The sequence below is a fragment of the Vigna umbellata genome, chromosome 1 (genome assembly GCF_029865625.1).
Source record: "Vigna umbellata cultivar VRB3 chromosome 1, Vumbellata_1.0, whole genome shotgun sequence".
NCBI classification, from domain to species: domain Eukaryota; kingdom Viridiplantae; phylum Streptophyta; class Magnoliopsida; order Fabales; family Fabaceae; genus Vigna; species Vigna umbellata.
Window position 1 is genome coordinate 1,420,500 of NC_142165.1, and position 26,831 is coordinate 1,447,330.

A 26,831-nucleotide genomic window follows, 5' to 3' on the forward strand; every position below is an offset into this window, starting at 1 on the left:
CTAATAAGGCATCTTGGGATTGCAATTCAAACATGCCTTTCTTTTGCGTTTGCACTCTCTCACTTTGGACATCATTATCACTAGATGTCATATTTTCAATTATTTCTTGTGCCTCATAAGGTGTCTTCCACCTAATGTTACCTCCAGCAGAGGCATCTAGCATAAGCTTTGTGTGAGATTTTAAACCTCCTAAGAAAAGGTTTAATTGAGTGGGAATGTCAAATCCATGAATTGGAGTTTTTCTCAGCAACCCCTTGAACATCTCCCATGTTTGACTCAACAACTCTTCATGCTCTTGTTGAAAAGAGGATATTTCTTGTTTGCCTTTATTGATCTTGGATTGGGGGAAATATTTAGTCAAAAATTTTGCCACTACGTCATCCCACGCAGTCAAACTCCCTTCAGGAAAAGAATTAAGCCAAAGCTTTGCATTTCCAGCCAAAGAAAAGGGAAATAAACTCAATTTAATTGCTTCATCAAGCACATGTAAAATTTATACAGTGTTACAAATCTAATTAAAAGTTGTCAGATGATCATAGGGATTTTCGTGTGACATTCCTGTAAACTGATTACTTTGAACAAGATGAATCAGTGCAGGTTTCATTTCCATATGAGCAGCATTCACCACAGGTCGGACTATACTGTTGAAAGATGAAGGTATAGACAAAGAAGCATAATCTTCCAACGTACGCCTACCTTGTTCCTCCCTATTATTTCCCTCCATATCCTTATCCTCTTGATCAAATGAAGAAAAAGTATTGAAGATATCAAATAAGCTAGCTTCTCTAGCTTCTTTTTTTCTATTTTCTCTCCTACGTCTACTGTTATTCCTACGGGCTGTTCTCTCAATCTCAGAATCATACAATAAATTTTCAGATTTTGTTCTCCTACTCATTCAGAGAACAAAAATCTTAAGATCTCAACCCAAAGAAATAACAACAGAAATACAACACAACGTATATATACAGAGATACAAAAATTAAAACAATGGATTTACAGGTAATGGAACAGAATTGAAATTGATAAACAATAAATGACTGAGTTAACAATAACAATCAAATTCCCCGGCAGCAGCGCCAAAAACTTGATAACTTTTTGGCAAGTATACCAAATCGTTCCAAGTAATACAGTGATAAGTAAAAATGTATCGTTCTCCCAAGGGAATTTGAGTTACGTTAATCAATTAAAATTATTTATCAAGATCAATTACTGATGATATTTGTGATTTCAATTTGGATTTTAACATTAAATTAACAACGTAAACAAAAATAAGATTTGAAAAATGTGATAAAAGATCACTGGAATTGGTCTTTGACTAACATTACAGTAAGATCCTGGCCAACATATAATTTCCATAATTTCCTGAACGACCTTGATTTCCCATATAATTAACCTCTTCCTTCGCATTGGATTGAATAGCACACTGTCCATTTTTGTGCTCTCCACCACAAAGTTCACAACCTTGCACAGTTTGATTATGTTGTGCCTGTGATACAATTTGGAGTTCCTTTGGTAGTTGTGACAACTTTTTCATTACTGATTCAAGTTGTTGAGTCATGATTTTATTTTGGGCTAATAAGGCATCTTGGGATTGCAATTCAAACATGCCTTTCTTTTGCGTTTGCACTCTCTCACTTTGGACATCATTATCACTAGATGTCATATTTTCAATTATTTCTTGTGCCTCATCAAGTGTCTTCCACCTAATGTTACCTCCAGTAGAGGCATCTAGCATAAGCTTTGTGTGAGATTTTAAACCTCCTAAGAAAAGGTTTAATTGAGTGGGAATGTCAAATCCATGAATTGGAGTTTTTCTCAGCAACCCCTTGAACATCTCCCATGTTTGACTCAACGACTCTTCATGCTCTTGTTGAAAAGAGGATATTTCTTGTTTGCCTTTATTGATCTTGGATTGGGGGAAATATTTAGTCAAAAATTTTGCCACTACGTCATCCCACGCAGTCAAACTCCCTTCAGGAAAAGAATTAAGCCAAAGCTTTGCATTTCCAGCCAAAGAAAAGGGAAATAGACTCAATTTAATTGCTTCATCTAGCACATGTAAAATTTTTACAGTGTTACAAATCTCATTAAAAGTTGTCAGATGATCATAGGGATTTTCGTGTGACATTCCTGTAAACTGATTACTTTGAACAAGATGAATCAGTGCAGGTTTCATTTCCATATGAGCAGCATTCACCACAGGTCGGGCTATACTGTTGAAAGATGAAGGTATAGACACAGAAGCATAATCTTCCAACGTATGCCTACCTTGTTCCTCCCTATTATTTCCCTCCATATCCTTATCCTTTTGATCAAATGAAGAAAAAGTATTGAAGATATCAGATAAGCTAGCTTCTCTAGCTTCTTTTTTTCTATTTTCTCTCCTACGTCTACTGTTATTCCTACGGGCCGTTCTCTCAATCTCAGAATCAAACAATAAATTTTCATATTTTGTTCTCCTACTCATTCAGAGAACAAAAATCTTAAGATCTCAACCCAAAGAAATAACAACAGAAATACAACACAATGTATATATACAGAGATACAAAAATTAAAACAATGGATTTACAGATAATGGAACAGAATGGAAATTGATAAACAATAAATGACTGAGTTAACAATAACAATCAAATTCCCTGGCAGCAGCGCCAAAAACTTGATAACTTTTTGGCAAGTATACCAAATCGTTCCAAGTAATACAGTGATAAGTAAAAATGTATCGTTCTCCCAAGGGAATTTGAGTTACGTTAATCAATTAAAATTATTTATCAAGATCAATTACTGATGATATTTGTGATTTCAATTTGGATTTTAACATTAAATTAACAACGTAAACAAAAATTAGATTTGAAAAATGTGATAAAAGATCACTAGAATTGGTCTTTGACTAACATTACAGTAAGATCCTGGCCAACATATATTCTCTGTTCAAGCATTCACATGAGAGTATCTTGTTTCAATTCCTTGAAAACAAGTTCTAAAATTATCTATTGAATTATTAATTCCTTAATTAATTCATCAGATAATTTTGCATTAAGTTTAGATGTTAGAATGACCAAAAGCACAGAAGCTATTCCTAGCGTAATTTACTTTTAGTTTCTTTTCTTACGTTTCTGGTTCTAAAAATACTTTCCAGTATAAAAGAACTTTTAAAGAGACTAATACTTCCGTATAATCAAAAGCAAGTCAAGAAAAGAACATGAACAAAAACATATATTGCACAGGAATTTTACATCAATGTTTCGTCATACAACCAATTCCAATGAAACAAAAAATTTAGCCTATCCTAGACATCTCAAACGTACTCTTTACAACAATTCCTTGCATAAAGTGAAGTCTTGATGTCTTGACAGATCTCCTGATCGTCTCCTGAATTCTCCAGTCTTTCTCTAGCTATTTTCGTGTGTCAGAATATCCTTTTTGCCTTTCTGTCACGTCTTTTAAAACCAATAACTTCATTAATTCGCACAGCGCACAGATGTGTGTGCGCTATGTGAATTTCGTGTAACCGCTGCCTCTCAACTGATGTTTTTCGCACAGCGCACAAGTAATGGTGCGTTATGCGAATTTCCATTTCCTGGCAGTGCGAGCTTTGGCTTGCGCTATGCGAGAATTAGCTTACAGACTCCCAATTATACATCATTTCCTGTACAATAATTTACAAACAATCTACTTCCTATTACAACATTTCACTGAGTAATAACATGAATAATTAGAAGATTGAGATCATTTATAAGTGTAAAAATAACTCTTTTTCACACTTATCAATCTTAAATTTCATATCAGATAGCATATTTTATAAAATTCAAACGTTAAAGTTTTGAATTAACTATTTAAAAAAACATTTTTTTAATTTGTTAACCATTATTTTTATAACATTATTCATTAATTAAATTTTCTATCAGCAACACAAAGAGTGTACATATTAATTTTCTATCAGCAACACAAAAAGTGTACATATATTAACATATTTACATATAACAAGTCATTAATATTATTTTGCTTGTTTTTAAATTCTCCTTTTGGAAAATAATGAAATCTTTATATATGGAGATTAAGTTTGGGCACATATGTTGAACTGTATTGGAACTGGTCCATCGTCTTCCTTAACGCTATATTCACATGAACATATTGTACTGTTCATGTAGATTTGCAAGCAATGAAATGCAGGGCATTCTGTGTTCGTTTGAGAGAAAAAGTAACGAATCATGAAGACGGATTTGTGGGGTTTTACCCGCGAAAGAGGGGAGATTTGGAGGGATGATTAGTAAAAAGTCAAATGTGCCCTCAATGTATTATAAAATTCCATCTGTGTATACGAGTGTAATATACATAATGAAGCAAAAGAAGATGATGAAAAGTGCATTGACCGAGGCGTATTCGGTTCCAATAGAGTGGTATTCGGTTCCACTCCTACGAAGAATTCACAAAGACGCTGTATTCGGTTCACATAGAGTGATATTCGGTTCTAGGCCTGAGATTACTTTCACGAAGGAGATGTATTCGATTACCATGTAGTGGCATTGGGTTCCTTATATTCGGTGATATGACCCATCTTGATCATGGCTTCACCAAAATCACCAAAAAATGCAGCATTATTCTCGCTGTAGATTCTGACCAAAGGGTCTTAAGAGCCACCATCGAAGAGCACTTGATCTGAGATGAGAAGGCCAAGGCCAGCCACCAGCTCGGAGAAGTATTTGTTGTCGAAACGAATGGGAGTGAGGGAGTCCAAAGGAGACAAGTTGGTGTCCCCACCGGAGGAAGGGCAAATGCTTCTTCTTGACGCGACGAAGCTGATGTCGATGTTGCTTCCGTTGTAGATGCGAGCTCTGAAAAACTGGCACTGTGCTTGACCTATGTTGTGGCCGCCGGAGAGCACAATGAGGTCACACGCGCTCAAGCCTTTGGCGGCGAAGGCGCTGGTGAGTGTGGGAAGGTCGAAGAACGGAGAAGGGAGTTGGGCGTTGGCTGCACTTTCGCTTGCTGTTGTTGCATCTCTTCGACCTAGAGCTACTGTCCATGAAGGTCCTCCAAGCGACCATTTCAGAATATTAGGTCTAGGTTACTATGATTTTCTTTTTTTTCCTTTATTTATACATCATTCTAATTCAAAACTTTAACTTAATAAATCTATGAATTTTATTAATGTTTAGTTTTTCCATATTTATTTAATGTGAAACATTTTTCATATTTATTTAATGTGAAATTTAAATTTATGATTGTATTTTTATTTATTTTTTTTGTTAATTGTGAGTCTCTTGAAATGTATATATTTATTTTATTTTTTTTCATGTTTATGAACTCTATATATCAAGAAGACTTATACAAAATTATATATGTGAATTTGTTTTAATTTGTTTATCATAACGAAATATGTATACGTGAACTTAGAAGACTTATTTTATCTCATGTAATATACTAATTTTCTTTAATTATTACTTTCTTTAAAAATATTCAATTTCACTTCGATAACAAATAAAATCATACTACTTCGATAATAAATAAAATCATACTGCTTCATGATAAATAATATTACAAAAATAGTACAATTAAAAATAATTTCATTTTACTAAAATAATTTTTTTGTATAATATTAAAATTAATTTTAATAATTAATGTTAATCTTTTATTCTTTATAAACTTTTTTATAATTAAATATAACATTAACAATTATCATTTTATATTACATTAATAACTATAAACATTTTAGTAATCTTCAATTTCTACGAATTAAACAATCTTTTTTATCTATTACATCAATTAAATCCTACAAATCTCATAAATTTTATTTCCAAATCCACTATCATTTACTTTTAAATTCACTTAAAAAAACAACAATTAATTTCAAATACCTTCAAATTTATGCATCCACTTTCTTCCCATTTCTCCTATGAACACACCCTGAGATGGCATTTGAAAGCGGTTTGCAAATAGAAAAACACGTAAAAAAAAGACACATCAAAATAAACATTATCTATTTCCAGCAACATTAACTACTGTCAGACAGACGTCAAAGTTTCATAATTATATATTGCAGAGAAAGTAATTCTTGCAGAAAGTTCAGGTTTTTTCTGGTCCTCCTTTGCTAATTAAGTTATATATATATATATATATATATATATCATAAATTGAGAATTGTTGGTTGAAAGACTCACTAGACAGAATTGTAATTTATTATGTTGTTGTTCACAATTCATGTATCAAGAAGTATCTGATAAAGTTGGTTGATGAAAGATGTCAGATTTTGTTGTACTTAAATGCATTAATCAGACTTGTGTATAACTTTTCAGTTACTTTTTTTTGGATGCATGTTTGTAAAAGTTCTCCTTTTGACTTATTGAAGTTCTCCTTTTGATTTCTTGGAGCTGGAGCTAGTTTGTTATTTTCCATGTTAAACTTATTGGAAACTTAATTTGCAAATCTTTTTAATAAAAAAATATTTTATTGTGATTTTCATATACCAAGAAAGAATGTCATTTTTCCAAGATCTGTTTTTTTTCAAAAACTTCTTTCATTTCTTCTTTAAACTTTTCAATCCACTCATTTCTTTCATTTCATGCTACATTTTTATATCAATATGATCCAACCAACTTTGTTTCTTGTATACCCATAATCTGAAATGAACAACTTAATAATTTTATGGAACTTAAAAAATAGTTGATGTATGTGTTTGGTATGTTCTATGCAATACAGAAGACCGTGGACTAAAGACCATTCTCAACTTGCACTTCAAGCCCACAATGACAGCCCAGGCCCAACCACACCATCTGAATCTGAATCTCTAAAGGCCACTGCAACATTGGGCCTCCACCGCCGTCGCCACCTTCTTCATCTTCCAAAGATAATAAAAACGTTGGAGTGTTTCATCCTACACCTCCAAGATCTCATCCTGCACCTCCAAAAATTCCACTTTTAACCTTCTGACATCTCATCATTATCCTACACCTTTAACTTTATAGAAAATTTATTTTTAATTTTAATAAATATATTTTTATTTTCTTCTTTTTCTTGTTAAGAAGACTCTGTATCACCTTAATAATAATTAAATTTAAAATTTAAATATTATTTAATATAATTTTATATTTTAATAATTATTAAAATATAATTTATGTTATAATAATAATTATATTAAAAATAAAATAATAAAATAATAAAAAATAAAAATAATAATAAAAAAGTAAATTATATTAAATAAAATATTTAATATACTTAAATATATTAAATTATATTAAAATATTAAATTAAATTAAATAATTATTAAAATTTAAATAATAAACAAAGTTTTAAAACAGTTATTTATCCAATAACAAATAAAATTATATTAAATAAAATATTTAAATATACTAAATTATATTAAAATATTAAATTAAATTAAATAATTATTAAAATTTATATATAAAATAAAATTTTAAAAACCCTTCTTTATCGGATATCGATATCCGATTAACAAATTTTCAAAATTTTGTTTTTTTTAAATTTTAATAATTATTAAATTTAATTTAATATTTTAATATAATTTAATATATTTAAATATATTAAATATGATTTTAAATATTATTTTTATTTTTATTTTTATTTTTATTTTAGTTATTATTTTTCAATTTTCTTAATAAAACTATTTTAAAAATATAAATTATATTTATTAATTATTAAAATATAAAAATATCATAAGTACATATTATAATTTTTATTTAAGTTTAATATTTATTAAATTTTAAATAAAAAGAAAAGTATTAACATATTTTATAGATTTTAATATATAAATAAGCTTTTTAAAATTTTCATTTTTATTTAAAATTTAATAATTATTTAATTTATTTTAATATTTTATTATAATTTAATATATTTGAATATGTTAAATCAAATTTATTTTTACTATTATTTATTATTATTATTATTATTATTTTTATTAATTTATTTTTATGTTTTTAATATAATTATTATTATAATATAAATTATATTTTAATAATTATTAAAATAAAAAATTATTTTAAATAATATTTAAATTTTAAAATAAATTAAATTAAATTATTATTAAGGTAGTGAAGATTTTTTTAATAAAAAAGAAAAGAAAATGGAAAAATATTTATTAGAGTTAAAAATAAAGTTTTGAAAAAGTTGGAGGTGCAGGATGATGATGAGATGTCAGAAGGTTAAAAGTGGAATTTTTGGAGGTGCAGGATGAGATCTTGGAGGTGTAGGATGAAACACTCAAAACGTTGTGATTGTTCTTGGAGTGGAAGTGTTTTTATTTATTATCTTTTCTTGTAATTGTAATAACTTTACCACCTACTTACAAAATATCTTTCGTTACTTTACAAGCTTATCGATTTGAGTGTGCATGCTCAGCATAATTAGCATATAAAAAATACATTTTTTTAACATCCGTGAAGGCACCAATAATCCATCCAATCCAATTCCCTGACTCGCTGCACCAACAAAACAAGTTCAGACCACTGCATTTTGTTCTGTCCTGTTGTAATTAACGAATACGTTATCTTAATTAACTAATCAAATAATTAATTATAAATAGATTATGACTTGACAAAGAAATGCTTTTTCTTATATATTTTTATAACTTATGATTTACTAATAAAAAAGAAAGATTCCAAAATCTTTTATAATTTATTATTATTATTATTAATGATCTGTTGACGTTGGACTTCTTTGGTTATTCATCTTGGATTGTGTTAAATTTGTTTTCCAAATAATGCTATCAAGTACTAAATCAAAGAAGCATTAAATTAAACCACTATTGAATTAGGATGATGATAAACTATCACAAAGTTAATAATTTGCTTAAATCATGGCTACTTTTATTAAGAGAAAGATATTTATTTTTAATTAATAAGTAGACTCTTGGATTTTTAGAATAGTGTACGATAATGAACATATTTACAAAATAATATTAATGTGTAATATAATATTGTTATTTTAGTAAATTTTATTATAATGTATAAGAAGAATATATAGTGTGAATAATATTATAGTGTTACGTTCCTTTTAGTCTATATTGGTTGAATAAAGGTTGGCTCATACAACATGATAATGTATTGATTATATAAATAATTCATTAGCTGGAGAATTAAGGTTTTTATTTTATCAATTACATTTTTTTTTCGATTAAACAAGAGAAAATAAGTGATTTTAGGTTTGTGTTTAAATTAAAATCAAACAATTTATAAATATTTGTTTCAATCCATAAAAAAGAACACTTTCAAATAGAAATAATTACTTTTTTTATCTATACTTGAGTTCAGAAGAGGTGCTTGAATTTGACATGAATTATGTAACATTATCGGTGGGACAGAAAATGTGTATACTAGTGCATTTGGTTTTGTCCTGTTGTAATTGATGCTGAAGGTGATGTGATAGGGCAGGAATCTGAAAGGGAAAGGTGCTTCTGACATAGCTTCCAAATTCCAAGATTTTGACTCATCTCCTTCTCCATAAAAAGGATTCATCCATGGTTGTCATAAGGACTCCACTAACAAAGAAAACAGAGAACAGTGTACTTGTGCTGCTTCTTCTACCATGGGCTCCATCTCCCTTTTGAACCTTCTTCAGACAGATTCCTTTGCAGCTTTACTTGCTGTGGCTGCTTCATCTCTTCTATTTCTCTTCCTGCTGCTCCGCCTCATACCAGGATTCACTCGCAGACATGCAGGACTTCCCAAAGTACCAGGTATCATCTTTACTTTTAATTCTATTTTATTCTGTGTTTCATATGAATGAAAATAAGAATGGCATATGAACCTGGTGAATGTTGCAGCTGTTCCTGGACTGCCCATCGTAGGGAATCTACTGCAGTTGAAGGAGAAGAAACCTTACAAGACATTCGCACAGATGGCTCAAAAACATGGACCCATCTATTCCATCAGAACCGGTTCTTCCAGTATCATTGTTCTCAACTCCACCAATCTTGCCAAGGAGGTCCTCTTTTTCATTTAAGCTCTTCTCACTTCATGCATGCATTCTTCTTCAATTAAATCTATACCCTATTAAGTCATCTTGTCTTGGACCCTTTTATCTGCAAATTACAACACCCTTATCAGCTGATTCTGCTATTCACCTCCCTGTGCAGTGGATGTGACAAGTTCACAAACTTACCGTTTTAGCACTGTCTGTGTCTTTCAAAATGATTTATTTTTCCATATTGCTATTTTAGATGAATTTATACCGATCCCTTTATCGAGGGTTGGAAGAATACAATCACAAACAGTTCTAAAGGCGATGACTGGTTTTATTGTCGATCCACTGAAGTAACTTTGGTTGGCATGTCTTGAACCGTTTGTAACTACTACAATCCATGTGTTTATTCTTGTTTACGGCTAATTAGATTGTAAAATGTTATGGTTGTTTCAGGCCATGGTGACCAGGTTTTCGTCGATTTCAACAAGGAAGCTATCAAAAGCACTGACGATTCTGACTTCTGATAAACGTATGGTTGCCACAAGCGACTACAATGAATTTCACAAAACAGTCAAGAAACATATTCTTGGAAACGTTTTGGGAGCCGCTGCACAGGTTGGTTGGTTACGATAAATTCATGGTTTTTTCTCAGTATTTGAGTAAATACAACTCTCTTTTTTTGTCTGCGTGGTTTGGTTGCTGAGTGTCTATTTTTCAATGTTCAGAAGCGGCACCGTCTCAACAGAGAAAACTTGGTGGAAAATATTTTGAGCCAGTTTGGTGAACATGTGAAGACCTCCTCTGATTTGCCAGTTAATTTTAGAAATATATTCGCATCTGAACTTTTTATATTAGCACTGAAGCAAGTAAGTATCTCCTTCATAAATAAGGATTAAATAGACATTTTTTTCTGAGAGTTGAACATTAAAACTGTGCATGGAAAATTTGCAGGCTCTGGGAAGTAATATAGAGTCCGTTTATGTGGAGGAGTTTAGCGCTACATTATCAAGAGAGGACTTATATAGGATTCTAGTGCTTGATATGATGGAGGGAGCCATTGAGGTGGATTGGCGAGATTTCTTTCCATACTTGAGGTGGATTCCTAATAGCAGTGTGGAGAACAAAATTCAGAATTTGCATTTCCGGAGAGAGGTTGTCATGAAGGCCTTGATGAATGAGCAGAAGAAGAGAATGGATTCAGGAAAGGTAGGTTTATCTTGAGGACAACGTGAAATGTGTTCAAAGTTTATGATAGAGTTATCCTAATAATTTGATTGTTTGGAATGTGACAGGTACTGAATTGTTTTTTTGACTACCTAGTATCCGAAGCTAAAGAACTGAGTGAACATGAAATTTCCATGCTACTCTGGGAGACAATTATTGAAACATCTGATACTACATTGGTGACAACAGAATGGGCTATGTATGAACTTGCTAAAGACAAAACTCGTCAGGTAATTTGTTTTTCTGTCTCTGGCTGGCTAACCATGTATTGATTGGTACAACTGTAATGGTAGCGTGTGTTTATGTTATGGCAGGCACGTTTATATGCGGAGCTGCAAAATGTATGTGGAGAAGAAAAGGTTACAGAGGAGCAATTATCTAAGCTACCTTACTTGGGAGCTGTATTCCATGAAACATTAAGGAAGTATAGTCCAGCTCCAATCGTGCCAATAAGATATGCTCATGAAGATACAGAATTGGGAGGATATCATATTCCTGCTGGAAGCCAGGTCTATTTATTAATTTTCTGAATTCACCATCCTTGTTCTTCTCTGTGTGTATATATGATTGCCATTATTGACAGGCTCATGTGTTAACAGATTGCAATAAATATATATGGATGCAACATGGACAGCAACAAGTGGGAAAATCCTCATGAATGGATACCTGAGAGATTTGTTGATGAAAAATATGATCCCTTGGATTTATACAAGACCATGGCCTTTGGAGCTGGGAAGAGGGTGTGTGCAGGGTCTCTTCAGGCCTCGTTGATATCCTGCACAGCAATTGGGAGATTTGTTCAACAATTTGAGTGGGAGCTGGGACAAGGGGAGGAGGAGAATGTGGATACATTGGGCCTTACAACTCACAGACTCCATCCCCTTCTGGTGAAACTCAGGCCAAGAAATCAATACATCAAGTAGTTACATTTGCTATTGCGGCCTTCTGAAGGGAACCTGAAGAATAAACCAATGGAAAAAAGACTCTTTATTGTGTTTGCTGTTTTGTGTTGTGTTTTGTTTTGTTTTGTTCCGGTCATAAAGATGTACTAGAGTATTTTCCATTAAATGTTTATTGAAATAAAGGTGGTTTCTTATTTACTATATCTAGCAGAGTATATTTTCAGGTATGGATTACCACGGTTGTTTTTGTTACAGTTGAATCGAGGGAATTAATAATTCTAATATAACTATCATCATGGCCAAGTTGAATGAATTATGATTTGATTGATTGTGAGCCGCAAAGCAATGTGTGTGTCTAGAAGAACCATTGACTCACCTCAAACCAATCACATCACACTGTCATATTCATCAATAGTAAATAAACATTGAAGTTCATTCCTTTTATTTGAAAATTTTGTATGTGACTCTCTCAAATGTGACGATTCTGACTTCTGATAAATGTATGGTTTCCACAAGCGACTACAATGAGTTTGACAAAGCGGTCAAAAAACATATTCTGCCAACGTTTTGGGAGCCGCTGCACAGGTTGGTTGGTTACGAGAAATTCATGTTTTTTTATCAGTATCATAGAACTCCCCTTTTTTTGTGTGCGGTTTGGTTGCTTAGTGTCTAGTTTTCAATGTTCAGAAGCGGCACCGTCTGTCTCAACAGAGAAAACTTGGTGGAAAATATTTTGAGCTAGTTTAGTGAACATGTGAAGACCTTCTCTGATTTGGTAGTTAATTTTAGAATTATATACGCATCTGAACTTTCTATACTAGCACTGAAGCAAGTAAGTATCTCCTTAAATAAAGATTGAATAGATTTTTTTTTTTAGAGTAGAACATTAAAACTTGTTAGCAAAACTAAACCTTTATGTGAAAAACTTTTCACTTCCTTGTATTGCTACTTGTTTTGTTACGTTGTGTGAACTAGACACTTTCAATTTATAGAATTACATCATGGTTTTTTTTGTCTCCAAACCATAAACTCTACCGTCAAAACAATTATTACCTATTCTTATCTAATAACCACTACATTAATTGGTGACCCTTGCACTCCAAAACACACAAAACCCCTAAACAAATAAACAACCAATTTAATTCTATTGCATTTAAGTTTATCCTAACAAAACTGTGCATGGAAAATTTGCAGGCTCTGGGAAGTAATGTAGACTCCGTTTATGTGGAGGAGCTTGGGGTTACATTATCAAGAGAGGACTTATATAGGATTCTAGTGCTCGATATGATGGAGGGAGCCATTGAGGTGGATTGGCGAGATTTCTTTCCATACTTGAGATGGATTCCTAATAGGAGCGTGGAGAAGAAATTTTGGAATTTGTACTTCCGGAGAGAAGTTGTCATGAGGGCCTTGATGAATGAGCACAAGAAGAGAGTGGATTCAGGAAAGGTAGGTTTATCTTGAGGACAACGTGAAATGTGTTCAAAGCTTATGATAAATTTATCCTAATAATTTGATTGTTTGGAATGTGATAGGTACTGAATTGTTTTTTTGACTACCTAGTATCCAAAGCTAAAGAACTGAGTGAAAATGAAATTTCCATGCTACTCTGGGAGACAATTGTTGAGATATCTGATACTACATTGGTGACAACAGAATGGGCTATGTATGAACTTGCTAAAGACAAAACTCGTCAGGTAATTTGTTTTTCTGTCTCCGGCTGACTTTGACTAACCTTACTAACCAGATTCCCTTCTGCTGTCCAGTCTACACTAACAATTAGTTAACTAGTTCCATTTTTTAGTTTTGATTTTTAGTTCTGACTTAGTCTTGAATTTCTATTTTGCCGGTACCTATTAGAATTACATAAAGCCATGCTGGTTCTATATTCCTTACCTAGTTTTAATTTTCAGCTTTACTTTACTAGTTATTCAGTTTAGCTTGAAGGTAGTATTGTAGTAGTTTTAAATTCTAGTAATTAATTTCACTTAGTAGTTGTTATTGTTACTTTTAGCATGTAGGAATAGTTAAATAGGATTTTAATTCACTGTTTTCGGTTTCAGCTTTAAATCTGTTCTGTTATATTAAGCTGTCATAGGTTTAAGTGGTAGAAATTTTAGTTAGCTGTTGTTTTTTGAATTTGACCTTTTTCTTAGCTTTCTTTAATTGATTTGAACTTGCTTAGATATAAATATTGCATTTTATAAATCATAGAGTAGAGTTAAATGTAGAAGTAGTTTTAACAATTTCTGTTATTTGTCCTGTTACTGATTTTTCGTATAGATTGATTTTCATATGCATTTTTTCTTTTCTTTGTTAATTTTAATCTGTAGCTCTGATTTTAATTCTCTTTTTCTGCTTTAAACTTGTATGAGTAGTGTCAATTAGGATATCTTTTTTTTTGAAAGATAATTTTGATATTATGCTGATATTATGTATTGAAGTGTTTTTTTTTGTAGAATTCAACTCTTCCATTATCTTTCTTTTACTGTTTTTGATGTGCTTAGGTAGATACTTTGCATTTTATTGGATATAGAAGTAGATATTAGTTGCAGGTTTGATTCGTAGTTACTGATGTGAGGACTTTTAGTGCTTTGAGCGCTGATTCTAGGTCTTTATAATCAAATTTTGAAAGTCTAGCTATTCTAACTAAATGACCTTGTTTTTAATTTCTTTTATTCATTACAAACTTGTTTAAATAGTCTTTTTACATTATGTTCTGATCTAGTGCAGATTTAAATTTTTAGTTAACTCTAGTATATACTGTTTTAGGTTCTAACTATTCAGATTTTAGTTTTCTTGTTAATTTCGAAATTTGACTTGATTTTATATCTTTCTTTTAACATTCAAAAGTTGTCTAGATAGTGGTTTAGTAGTCCCAATAATTAGATTAGTGCAGTTTTAAGATTTTCCAGTTTTAGCCTATTCTAATGCATTTTTAGGTGCTCAATAGTCAAATTTTGCTTTTCTTGTTATTTTTGAATTGACTTGGTTTTTATCTTTCTTTTATCTTTTAAAAGTTGTCTAGATAGTTATTTTACAGTTTCAATTAATAGTTTAATACAGTTTTCATTCTTAGCACTTTTAGCCTATTTTAGGTACTAGTTTTAGGTTCTAGATTGTCATATTTTGAGTTTTAGGTAGTTTTTGTAGTGTGAGCTTTTTCTTAGCTAGGTTTTAGCGCTCTAAACTTGTTAGGATAGTTTCTTAGGCTAGTTTAGTGCAGTTTGCAAATTGTTACCATTCTAGTGACAATTTTAGTAGAGCTTTGGAGGTTTGAGTATTGGTTTTTAGAAGTTGTCTTAGAAATCAATTTTTGAGTCAATCCTTGGTCATTTCTAGTCCAATAGAACTTGTGTAGATATTTTTAGGTATCTTTTACAGATTTTACATTTTCACTCACTCATTATGGTCAATTTTGTGATGTGTATGTATGGTTTGAGTATAAATATTTGTAGCTGGTATGTGCATTTCTTTCATTGATGATTAGGCTGTTAACATGCTTAGACACTTTGTGCACCACACATTCTGCACCTAGAGAGATTTGAGCCTTAATTGTTAAATTGTGTGATTCACTTGTGTATTTCTGCACTCTAGAACTTGTGGATACTCTTTTTGATGCTAATTGCTTGAACACACTTTGAACATGATTTAGGCCATCTTTTGATTATAACTACTGAGTGAGCCAATTTAAGTAAGGGTGTGGCTCAAGTGTGGGGGTGCCAAGGTGTTTCAGAGTGGAAATATGATGAGCTAAAGCTGTAACAGCAAACAAAAGCAAGAGATAAAGAAATAAATGCTGGAAGTTGAAAAAAAAATGAAAAGAATCAGAAAGTGTATGAAAAAAATGAAAGTGAAAAGCTGAAAGGAAAGTAAAATTGGTTGATGAAAGTGTTGTGCCAAATGCTAAACCATACTTGAGTTCACACATCTTGACCACTGTTGTTTTCACTGTTTCACTATTTTTAGACTTAAAGCCTTGCAACTTTTACTGTTGTTTCACTGTTTGCTTTGCATATGTGCATATTAGGAATTGTTGTAGTGAGTGAGTTTTGATGTGAAAATGCTCTTTGGTTATTAGTGTCTGGTCGTAGTTTTGCCCAGGAATGCAAATGATTCAAGTGTGGGGGTGTGATAACATTCAGAATGTTACATTTTTTCCAAAGCATTTGCATGTTTTTAGGGGGTTTTAGACTGGTAATTCTTAGTTTTTAAATCATATTTAGTTTATAGTAGAGAAGTACTAATTTTTATGAATGAGTTAGAATAGTGTCTTTTATGATATTTTAGTGCTAAGGTCATAGATAGATAGATAGATTCTATTAGTTATCATAAAAGTAGTTACATAACATTCCTTTTATTAGTAGTTTTGATAGTGTAGATTTTAGATTGTAAATAGGTAGAATTTGAAAGTAATGTTCTGAAATGAAAGTGTCTTTAATGTTGATTTGGTGCTAATTGGAGATTAACTTTGATTGTGCAGCTAATGGGAGGAGTTCATTGATTGTCTAAAGAGAAATTCATTGCTGAGGCACTTCAGAGGAGTGTCTTAGATTAATTGTCATAGGTTTTTTTGAGAGTATATCGGATCCTTAAGAAGGTTTTTCCTCATTAATAATTTGTGTGTCCTCATTAATCTTCAATTTGCAGAAAAAGTAGCTGCTTCTCTCGGGGAGTCTAAAAATTCAGAGGCGTAGTAAGGTATATGTATACATTAAAAGATCCACCGCAAATTGAGTTCTAGTTGTCATATTTCCAACACCTGACGTTTTGAGATTTGGGGAGTGGAACGCACTCGTGTTATTGAAAACAGGTTCCACATCGATATGTAAGTTAGGTTTTGAAATATTTATATAGCTGGAATTACGATAAATATTGTTGATTATGAGGTGAGGTGAGTGGACTGATGTACTAATTGGTCGTCTTGGGCTTGACTAACATAATGGGGCTTTTTTTCAACGAAGTTTTTATAAGCATAAGGTGTTTGTGCTCATTATCGGATTCATTTTTATTTTTGTGAGATTTTTATGTAACATGTTAAAAAATTGATAATTGAATAATATTGTTAATGACCAAAATAATTTTTAGTTAATTTAAATGAAAAAAAAGTATAAAATAATAATTAAATTTTAAAATCATGTTGAATATTATTATTTCACTAATTATCTTTTGTAACTATAATAATTAACAAGGAAATTTTTATTTTTAAATTATTAAAACAGAGAAGAAACCAAAGACAAAATATTTTAAAAAATGTAATGAAAAACCGTCACAAATGTTTCATGTGTGTCTCATGGAAGTATATGTTTGATCCTAGCAATGTCTTGGAATTGGTGGAATTGGATGGTGTAGAGGTTAGATGAGACTTATCTCTTGAGGTTTTTTAGATAAATTAATTTAGAGTCAAGGTCCTCAAATTGAAATTGATGAGTCTTGTGGGATGCTAGTTTTGATGATTGTTATCTTTTTGACAAGTGTACAACTAGTAAAATAGAATTCCAAGTAAAAGTTTTTTAAGAGATTTGCATTTATTGGTTATTTATATTTATTTCCTAATTCAGATTATGAATAAGAACACCAATAGATTCAAATTTAGTTATATATGAAATTTAATTGCAAGTATAAAAAGCTACTAATGAGGTTGATTCAATGTAATAATTTAGACAATATATATGGAAGAAAGTGCTTAGAAAAAATAAAAATGTTTAAAAAGAAAGTTTATTCACATCCTCTCTTTTATATCCTTTCTTTTATTTGGTTTAGTTTTGTCTTAAATAAAATCTAAAACTTATGTTTGTGTAGTGACACATTATTGAAGTTGTCACATTCTAAAAGAATGAGAGTGATGAAGGAAGGAAATCACACTCCTAAATTTACTAAGAAGACCCCTTCTAAAATTTTATTTTTAAGTTGTGTACTATTTTCATCTATGTGTCATTATCATCAACATTTTCCTGAACTATTATTGTTTCAATGCATGTAAAGAATCTCATTGAATGACTAGAAAAAGCAAGACTAATTTAGCAAATAATCATTGTCCGATTTCATAAAAATCTGCTTAACTTTAAAATTATTGTGTTAGGTCCTATAATAAGATCTTTTCAGAAATGAAGCTTGATTCTGCTTTTAACCGATCCGTGAGGCAACGCTGCAACTCTTAGGTATATGTATATATAGAAAAATTCTCAATCCTCAACTCAATCATAGACTCCATTAGCTCTTTCCTATGTAACACCTAAAATCATTTCATTCTCTACCACCAAATCATGCTAATCCTCAATATAAGAAAAAGGAAAAGTCCAATTAATTATTTAAATGTGTTGCGTAACCAACTCTTTTGCTCTATATCTTTTGTTCCAACACTTGCTGCCTTTATAGTCTTTCTTCAACTTCATGCTTTCTTCATTTTTAAACATTCTCTCTGCTCAAATAATGGTGAAACTGTAGAACAACACTCCACGTAACTCCCATGTTTTTTTTCTTCAGTTGGAACAAGCTAGATCCTATTTAAAACGAGGTTGACTCAGACATACATGTTTGAATTTTAATATATGTTGAACCCTTTTCATCTCAACTCAGATAAACTTTTGACCGCATTCTCATATATTCATTTTCATGTAAAACTGATTACAGCAACCCAGCAACGTCTAACAGCAGGGAAAACCATTTTCACACAAACAAGAAAATAGTTAGAATCATCAATATATATATATATATATATATATAATTTCAGAATTTTGTTCAATTTGAAAAGTTATAGACTGATTTGTTTATTTATATAAAGAGGTATATCCGAGAGGTTAATTTGAAAAAAAGAAAAAAGAAAGCATTCTTGCATTCATACCATATACTACTAAATGATAAAAACATGTAAAAGCAAAGTTATGTTACAATTTAAATTGGATATATCAGCAAAAGAAGCAAGCTTAACTGGCAGCAACATCAATGTCGAAGAACAACTACAAGAAAGACACGTATTGCTGTTGATATTACTATATTACGTATGGGTTACAGCATAACAAGTAACGGTGAGAAAATTGGAGAAAGCAGTGGCAAGGTGACAGAGAGTTTGACAGCAAGAGAATTTTGCGTTAATGCATGGCATCTGTCACAATATTCCTTTTAGAACTTTCAAACATAAACTGTCTATCATTTATTTATGCACTTGGACTTATCATATCTACACAAGCTGTTTCTTTCATGCATATTAAAGCTTTTGTCCCTCTTCTGCTAAGAGACAAAGACACAGACTTTTGCTTTGTTTATTTTCTTCTCCTTACACACAATGGAGGCAAAGACCATGAAAACTGTGAAGGAATGGTTCACTTCATCCCAGGTTGTCTTGAGCATGATTCTGGTGCAAGTTCTTATGACTGGGATGCAGTTGTTGTCAAGGGTCATATTGGTTCAAGGAACTTTCATTGCTGCACTTATTGTTTATCGTCACCTTGTTGCTGCTCTTTGTGTTGCTCCCTTTGCACTCTACTTTGAAAGGTATTCTTCTTTCTCAACTTCTTTTTCTCGTAATTCTTCTTTACATTTTATGAAGACTCATGAAAATTCAACAGTTTTCTCAAAACATGCTACTTTTTCATGTCGGAGTGTTTTCATTCATTGTTTGATTCTTCGATTACTATATGTTTGATCTTTTTAGTTTTAATATTCTCAAACCATTGGGGTTGCAGAGGACAACCTAAGAAATTAAACTGTGAGGTCTGGTGTTGGCTCTTCGTCAATGCACTGACAGGGTATGTTCTTTACTGCTTTGAATGATAATATGTTCTCACCATAGAATGTTTCACGTCATCCTTCTATCACAAATAAAAAGTCTTATTCTCGTATTCAAATATTAGTAAAGATATTGAAATAAAGAAAGAAACAAAAAGAGTTTTCATAAGAAAACAATCATACAAGAATACATTGAAAAATTACAGAACATCCTGTTTTTCACATTTCATAGACCTCATCTCCAATATTATACTATAAAGATTATACTATTAATTTTCACTCCAATCACTAGTGCAGAATTGGCTTTTAACATCCCCCATAGACGTCCTCCAATCACTAGTGCAGAATTGGCTTTTAACGTCCCCCATAGACGTCCGTCCACAAAAGCCCCAACGTATATAATTGACCGGTGGCATATTCGTAAATAAGTAAAACTCGAGACGTCCGTGGGAGGGGAACGAACGTCTACTAGGCTCCGCATGTCAGCCCTTAAACGTCCGTCCTATGGCGAGACGGACGTTTATAATATTATGAACGTCCGTCTGGGGGGACGGACGTCTAGTAGGCTGAACAAGTGAACGTTTCAGTCCCTATGATCAGCCCTTAGAACGTTCGTCCTGGAGCGAGACGGACGTTTATAATATTATGAACGTCCGTCTGGAGGGACGGACGTCTAGTTGGCTGAACAAGTGAACGTTTCAGTCCCATGGTCAGCCCTTAGAACCTCCGTCCTGGGGCGAGACGGACGTTTATAATATTATGAACGTCCGTTTGGGGGGGGACGAACGTTTAGTAAGCTGAACAAGTGATCGTTTCAGTCCCCATGGTTAGCCCTTAAAACGTCCGTCTTGGAGCGAGACGGACGTTTATAATATTATGAACGTCCGTCTGGGGGACGGACGTCTAGTAGGCTGAACAAGTGAACGTTTCAGTACCATGGTCAGCCCTTAGAACGTCTGTCCTGGGGCGAGACGGACGTTTATAATATTATGAACGTCCGTTTGGGGGGGACGGACGTCTAGTAGGCTGAACAAGTGAACGTTTCAATCCCCATGGTCAGCCCTTATAACGTTCGTCCTGGGGCGAGACGGACGTTTATAATATTATGAACGTCCGTCTGGGGGAGACGGACGTCTAGTAGGCTGAACAAGTGAACGTTTCAGTCCCCATGGTTAGCCCTTAGAACGTCCGTCTTGGAGCGAGACGGACGTTTATAATATTATGAACGTCCGTCTGGGGGGACGGACGTCTAGTTGGCTGAACACTGAACGTTTCAACTCCCCATGTGCCAGCCACTTGAACGTCCGTCCTGGGAGGGCGCGGACGTTTATAATATTATACACGTTCGTGGGAGGGGGGCGGACGTTCACTGGGCTGAACACTGAACGTTTCAACTCCCCATGTGTGAGCCACTTGAACGTCCGTCCTGGGAGGGCGCAGACATTTATAATGTTATAGAGGTCCGTGGGAGGGGGACGGACGTTCACTGGGCTGAACACTGAACGTTTCAACTCCCCATGTGTCAGCCACTTGAACATCCGTCCTAGGAGGGCGCAGACGTTTATAATATTATAGAGGTCCGTGGGAGGGGGACGGACGTTCACTGGGCTGAACACTGAACGTTTCAACTCCCCATGTGTCAGCCACTTGACCGTCCGTCCTGGGAGGACGCGGACGTTTATAATATTATAGACGTCCGTGGGAGGGGGGCGGACGTTCACTAGGCTGAACACTGAACGTTTCAACTCCCCATGTGTCAGCCACTTGAACGTCCGTCCTGGGAGGACGCGGACGTTTATCATATTATAGACGTCCGTGGGAGGGGGGCGGACGTTCACTAGGCTGAACACTGAACGTTTCAACTCCCCATGTCAGCCACTTGAACGTCGGTCCTGGGAGGGCGCAGACGTCTATAACAGTATTAATATTGTAAACGCGAACCCGCGAGCAGTTAAGCTCATCTTCCCCCCGCGAACGCTGTCTGCTCCATTGATTTTCTAGGTGCGTTTTCTCTTTTTTGGACCGTTTAAATTAACTTTCAATCCGATTACATTGCTCTGTGATGAAATACCTTTGATTTGAACCGATTAAAAATCGTTTTCAGTACTTTTTTTGCAGTGTCTTCCGTGTTCTTGGGCGGATTCTTTGACTGGGCTACGTTTTATGCCGTTCCCTCCTCGATTTCCCTCCCTTTGACTGTTTTGGGCTACATTCTTAGGCCGTTCCGGCAGTGCACAAACGGACGTCCAACCCCCAGCCCCTACCACTAACAATACAGCCAAGTAGATGTCGAGGGTCGAGACGACGAACGTCTATATGGACGTCTATATAGACGTCCGGCCTGACACAACGGACGACTATATAAACGTCCGACCTGACATAGCGGACGTTTATACAGACGTCCGGCCTGACACAACGGACGTTTATATAAACATCCGGCCTGACACAACGGACGACTACTCAGACGTCATCCGCATAGACGTCCGTTGGAGGTCGGACGTCAAAAGACCCACAGAACAGACGTCTATAGCCCATTCTGCACTAGTGAATATATTATAACATTCCCTTTTTAATAACTTTTTATTTACAATTTAATTTATAAAAAAACAATTTTTAACATTATGAAAATATAGAGTCCCATTTTAGACTCTAAATCTAGATAGGAGATATTTAAGATTAAAAAGAATCTTTAATTTCATATCAGATAACATATTTTATAAAATTCAAACCTTAAAGTTTTGGCATTAACTATTTTTTGAAAAAAATAATAATTTGTTAACCATAATTTTTATAACATTCATTAATTAAATTTTCTATCAGCAACACAAAAACTGTACATATATTAACAGATTTACATATAACGAGTCATTAATATTATTTTGCTTATTTTTAATTCTCCTTTTTGGAAAATAACGAAATCTTCGTATATGGAGATTAAGTTTGGGCACATATGTTGAACTGTATTGGAATTGGTCCATCATCTTCCTTAAGATAGCCTTTGAAAGCGGTTTCCAAATAGAAAAACACATGAAAAAAAGACACATCAAGATAAACATTATCTATTTCAAGCAACATTAACTACTGTCAGACAGACGTCAAAGTTTCATAATTATATATTGCAGAGAAAGTAATTCTTGCAGAAGTTCTGGGTTTTTCTGGTCTTCCATTACTTTCACCTTTCATATAATAATTATTAGACTTATGGATGCATAGTTTATTTTCTGAGTAATTAATACCATTGTTGAATATAAACTATATAATTTATATGTCAAAGTTGATAGTAATAATAATGACTAATATGACTTTTAAATTAATATCACCTAGTTTTAAATATAAATTAGTGTGTTATAATTTAGATTAAGTTTTTAAGACAGTATATTGGCTTGGGTGAAGAGAAAGTAGGTGGCATAAAGAAAATAACCTTACTTGAAAAAGAAAATAAGTGAGGCATTTGAATGTGAAACTGTACAAATAACCTTACTTTGAGTTTGCTTCCAAAATTGTTCATCCTACTCTTTTGAACAAATTTACTCCTTAGTGAACAAGCAATAAAGAACAAGCCATAAATAGTAGTTTTTAATTTAGATAGAAAGACCAAAATAAACAAAGAATAAACGAGTCAGTTCAGCCATATCATTGCATGCTCAAAAGGTTCCAATCAGTGTTTTAAACGATTCATTAAGAAAGTAATGAATAAAAAGTTTTATTAATTAGTTTGACAAAGAATATGTTAATATAAAATTAGTCTTCATTCTTCCATCATGTTTTACAAGTACCCATTTCTAGTATTTTCTTAAACTATTCCCTTCATCTCAAATTGATTTTGACATACAAAAAAAAAAAAAACATAATGATAATAGTTAAAAATTTTAATATTTTTTATTTACTATGTTTTAAGGAATTGATTTTGAATTGAAAAACGAAGGAAAGCACATAGACTAAAAAAACTCTAAATAATAATCAATTTTAACACTAATTTTACAAAATTAAAGATTATTGATTATTAAAATAGTTACTTATAAATAAAAATTATAATTGATCACTAAATTGGTCTTTCAATTTAGCTACCAATCTTTTAACTACCAAACAAATTAGTTTCTCCATTAATCACTAAAAATTAACTATCAATCAAGATTTTGGCTAAAGAAAATTAATTTATGAATTAGTCTATAATTAATTAGTGACAAAATAACTTTCCTAAATAAGATTTCTAAGTGTTATTTAGTTTGCACTCATAACTGCATACAAAAGGTGTTTGATAATAATGATTATAAAAATAACTTTCCTAAATAAGATTTATAATTATACATTTTTAATAAATCCAATGTCACGTAATATTAGATTTCTCTCAACTAATTAAAATTTTAAATTACAAAATTTCAATATATACTAATACTTGAGAATATTTTGATGAATCTTTAATAATTTAAAATTTACTTGTTATTATGAAAGATACATATATAGTAAGTAACTCCACTAACTCTTTCTGCTTCAAATTGTTTTCTAACATAACAAGGTAAATTACAGGATGACAATGGCTCAAGGATTGTTTTATTATGGTCTGCGAGATACTTCTGCTGCCTACTCTATGAGTTTTCTGAACTTGGTTCCTATAATCACATTCTTTACCTCTATCATACTCAGGTATTTGGAAACACTAGCTTTATAAAAATAAACAACTTGTAAGTATGAATAAAACTTTCATGCATTAATGCAGAATGGAGAAACTGAAGTGGCAAACATGGGTTGGTAAAGCTAAGTCTGTTGGGTCAATTCTGTGTGTTGGAGGAGCATCACTTGGCAGTCTTTACAAAGGGAAGGAATTTTTTCTCGGACACCACCTTCATCGTACTCATCAAACTGCACCACACAAAACCCACATGCTACATGGTACTATCTTTTTGGTCTGCAGCTGCTTCTCCTACACAGCCTGGTTTATTGCACAAGTGAGTCCCTTCAAGAAAACCTATTTTAGTCATCCCACGTGTACTGTAATAGTTGTAAAGTCTCTAACTTTATCACCACTTTCACAATCTTTAGTGGTTTCTCCGTCTGGGTCTTCCGGTTCTTGATGAAATTCTACATATTTTCAATTTAAAAAGGTGAAGTTGCTTAAAGTATTTCCATTGAAGTACTGGGGAACAATGCTAGCATGCATTCTGGCGGCAATTCAAGCAGCAGCAGTTGGTGTTTGCTTAGATTCCAGTAAAGCTGCTTGGAGATTACAGTGGAATCTACAACTCATCACTATAGTCTACTCGGTAACATGTTTTGCATATCTCCCTACATTTAAAAAATTACTAAAATTCATATTCAATAAATAATTATTTCTTTGTTTAAATATATATATATATATATATATTTGATTGAATTCTAGTTATAACATTTCTTATATATAAAGTACTTAATATATATGAATAACTATTGTCATGAGATATGGTGAGAAATATTGCTGAGTGAAAAAAGTTACAAGAAAGAATTACACAAGTGGAACAAACAGTCACAAAAGAATTGCTTGATTTTCCTTCTTTTTTTTCTATTTCTAAAACATTAAAGAATTTCTCTTTACATTTTTTTTCTTTGTTGGGATAACGTTTGGGTGATTACTTATATTTGGGTGTAATTTCTTTTCTAGCTAATTAAGCATTTTTGTTTTAAAACTAAGTTTTTCATAATATCTATTTAAATCATTAAATTATTGTTTTTTCTATCCCGCCATTAAATGAAAATATAAAATTATAATAATTAAGAAATAAAAAATAGCAGCCTTGAAAAAGTTGTGAAATGTGCTATTATAGGGTTTGAAGTTGGGGTGGGTGAATTTGAAGTGTTAGAAAATTGAGTCTACTGGTGAAATTTTGAGTACAAATAAAATGAAGTGATTAATTTAAAAATCCTAAAAGAGTATTGTTATGTATATAGGGTGCACTGGCTACTGCTGCTACATTCTGCATAATATCTTGGGCAATAAGAATGAAAGGACCTACTTATCCTCCAATGTTCAATCCTCTGTCTCTTATTTTTGTGGCCTTTTCAGAAGCTCTCATTCTTGGACAACCATTGGGAGTTGGAACGTATGAACATATTTCTCTCCTTAAACTTTTTTAATGTTTGTTATCCTATGAATCTTACTATTATCATATAATGTAGAAAAGTTGGTAATTCAAAATCTGTGTGTAGGTTGGGTGGCATGGTTTTGATCATAATGGGATTATACTTCTTTTTGTGGGGCAAAAACAATGAGAGCCATGCAGAAGGAACGACCATGGTGGCTGATGGGCTCACTGCAACCCAATCAACATCCACAGTAGTACCAAGTGCTTCTCCCACCCATTCTGTCATTCTTCAAATTCAAAAAACTCAGATTAGTTGATGATGTTAACGTTAACATCTTGTGTCTGCAAGTTCAAAATAAGTTGTCGGCCCTTTCAATAACCTTTTTGTAACTGCCTAATTGCATGTTCCGTCCCTGTTGAAAATTAAGTCTTAGAATTAACATAGTTGATTTTGATTTTAAGTAATTCTATGTTGGATTTTAATAACATATTCAATAGTGGAAACAAAAGTATCGTGTAACAAAGTTGATAAAAGTTTTCTAATCAAATTGGCGGTAAAGAATCTCCAACTTGATATAAAAAATTACTTTTTATATGTTTGATAGAGTAATTATCATATCTTTATATTTTGATATCTTATAATTTAATATTGTATTTTGACACAACGGATAAATTATTTTATAAAAATATAATAAACTACAGAAAATATGTAGAGTTTTTATGATAAGTTTATTTTAAGTTTTGTTATATATATTTGACTTACATAATATAAACATATATTAAATATGCAAAGAAAAAAAAAATAAGATACAAGTACTTAAAATTATATTGTGTACAATATAAAATATTAACCGAGTGGTTACAAACAACTAACCGGATATTCAGGTAATCTGTTTATATCTTATTCTGTTTATATTTTATTGGGCTTATATCAGCTTAGGATCCATGAGATAAATTATAAATACAAAGCCAGGGCCAAAAGCCGGGTACGTTTCACTTACGCATT

At 32.3% G+C, this 26,831-nt stretch overlaps 3 protein-coding genes and 2 non-coding genes across 5 annotated transcripts; all 5 read left to right on the forward strand.

The window, feature by feature from the left end:
- Positions 1 to 221: 221 nt before the first annotated feature.
- Positions 222 to 328, forward strand: LOC148204371 (small nucleolar RNA R71). The gene has a single exon (XR_015783973.1). It is a non-coding gene; the product is annotated as a small nucleolar RNA R71 (small nucleolar RNA).
- Positions 329 to 1,793: 1,465 nt separating this feature from the next.
- Positions 1,794 to 1,900, forward strand: LOC148204372 (small nucleolar RNA R71). Its single transcript, XR_015783972.1, has one exon. It is a non-coding gene; the product is annotated as a small nucleolar RNA R71 (small nucleolar RNA).
- Positions 1,901 to 9,383: 7,483 nt separating this feature from the next.
- LOC124834400 (ent-kaurene oxidase) lies at positions 9,384 to 12,242 on the forward strand. The gene is made up of 8 exons (XM_047309074.2): positions 9,384 to 9,688; positions 9,776 to 9,936; positions 10,369 to 10,530; positions 10,641 to 10,781; positions 10,867 to 11,121; positions 11,208 to 11,369; positions 11,454 to 11,648; positions 11,739 to 12,242. Exons 1-8 carry the CDS (start codon positions 9,538 to 9,540, stop codon positions 12,060 to 12,062), a joined length of 1,551 nt encoding a protein of 516 aa, XP_047165030.1. The 5' UTR covers positions 9,384 to 9,537; the 3' UTR covers positions 12,063 to 12,242.
- Positions 12,243 to 13,215: 973 nt separating this feature from the next.
- On the forward strand, positions 13,216 to 17,115 carry LOC148204373 (ent-kaurene oxidase-like). Its single transcript, XM_088105609.1, has 3 exons — positions 13,216 to 13,490; positions 13,577 to 13,738; positions 16,525 to 17,115. Exons 1-3 carry the CDS (start codon positions 13,221 to 13,223, stop codon positions 16,543 to 16,545), a joined length of 453 nt encoding a protein of 150 aa, XP_087961735.1. The 5' UTR covers positions 13,216 to 13,220; the 3' UTR covers positions 16,546 to 17,115.
- A 2,121-nt stretch (positions 17,116 to 19,236) lies between these two features.
- Positions 19,237 to 26,380, forward strand: LOC124834399 (WAT1-related protein At5g64700-like). Its single transcript, XM_047309072.2, has 7 exons — positions 19,237 to 19,535; positions 19,727 to 19,789; positions 24,297 to 24,413; positions 24,487 to 24,715; positions 24,872 to 25,030; positions 25,692 to 25,843; positions 25,950 to 26,380. The coding sequence occupies exons 1-7, from the start codon at positions 19,327 to 19,329 to the stop codon at positions 26,140 to 26,142; spliced, it is 1,122 nt and encodes a 373-aa protein (XP_047165028.1). The 5' UTR covers positions 19,237 to 19,326; the 3' UTR covers positions 26,143 to 26,380.
- The last annotated feature ends 451 nt before the right edge of the window (positions 26,381 to 26,831 follow it).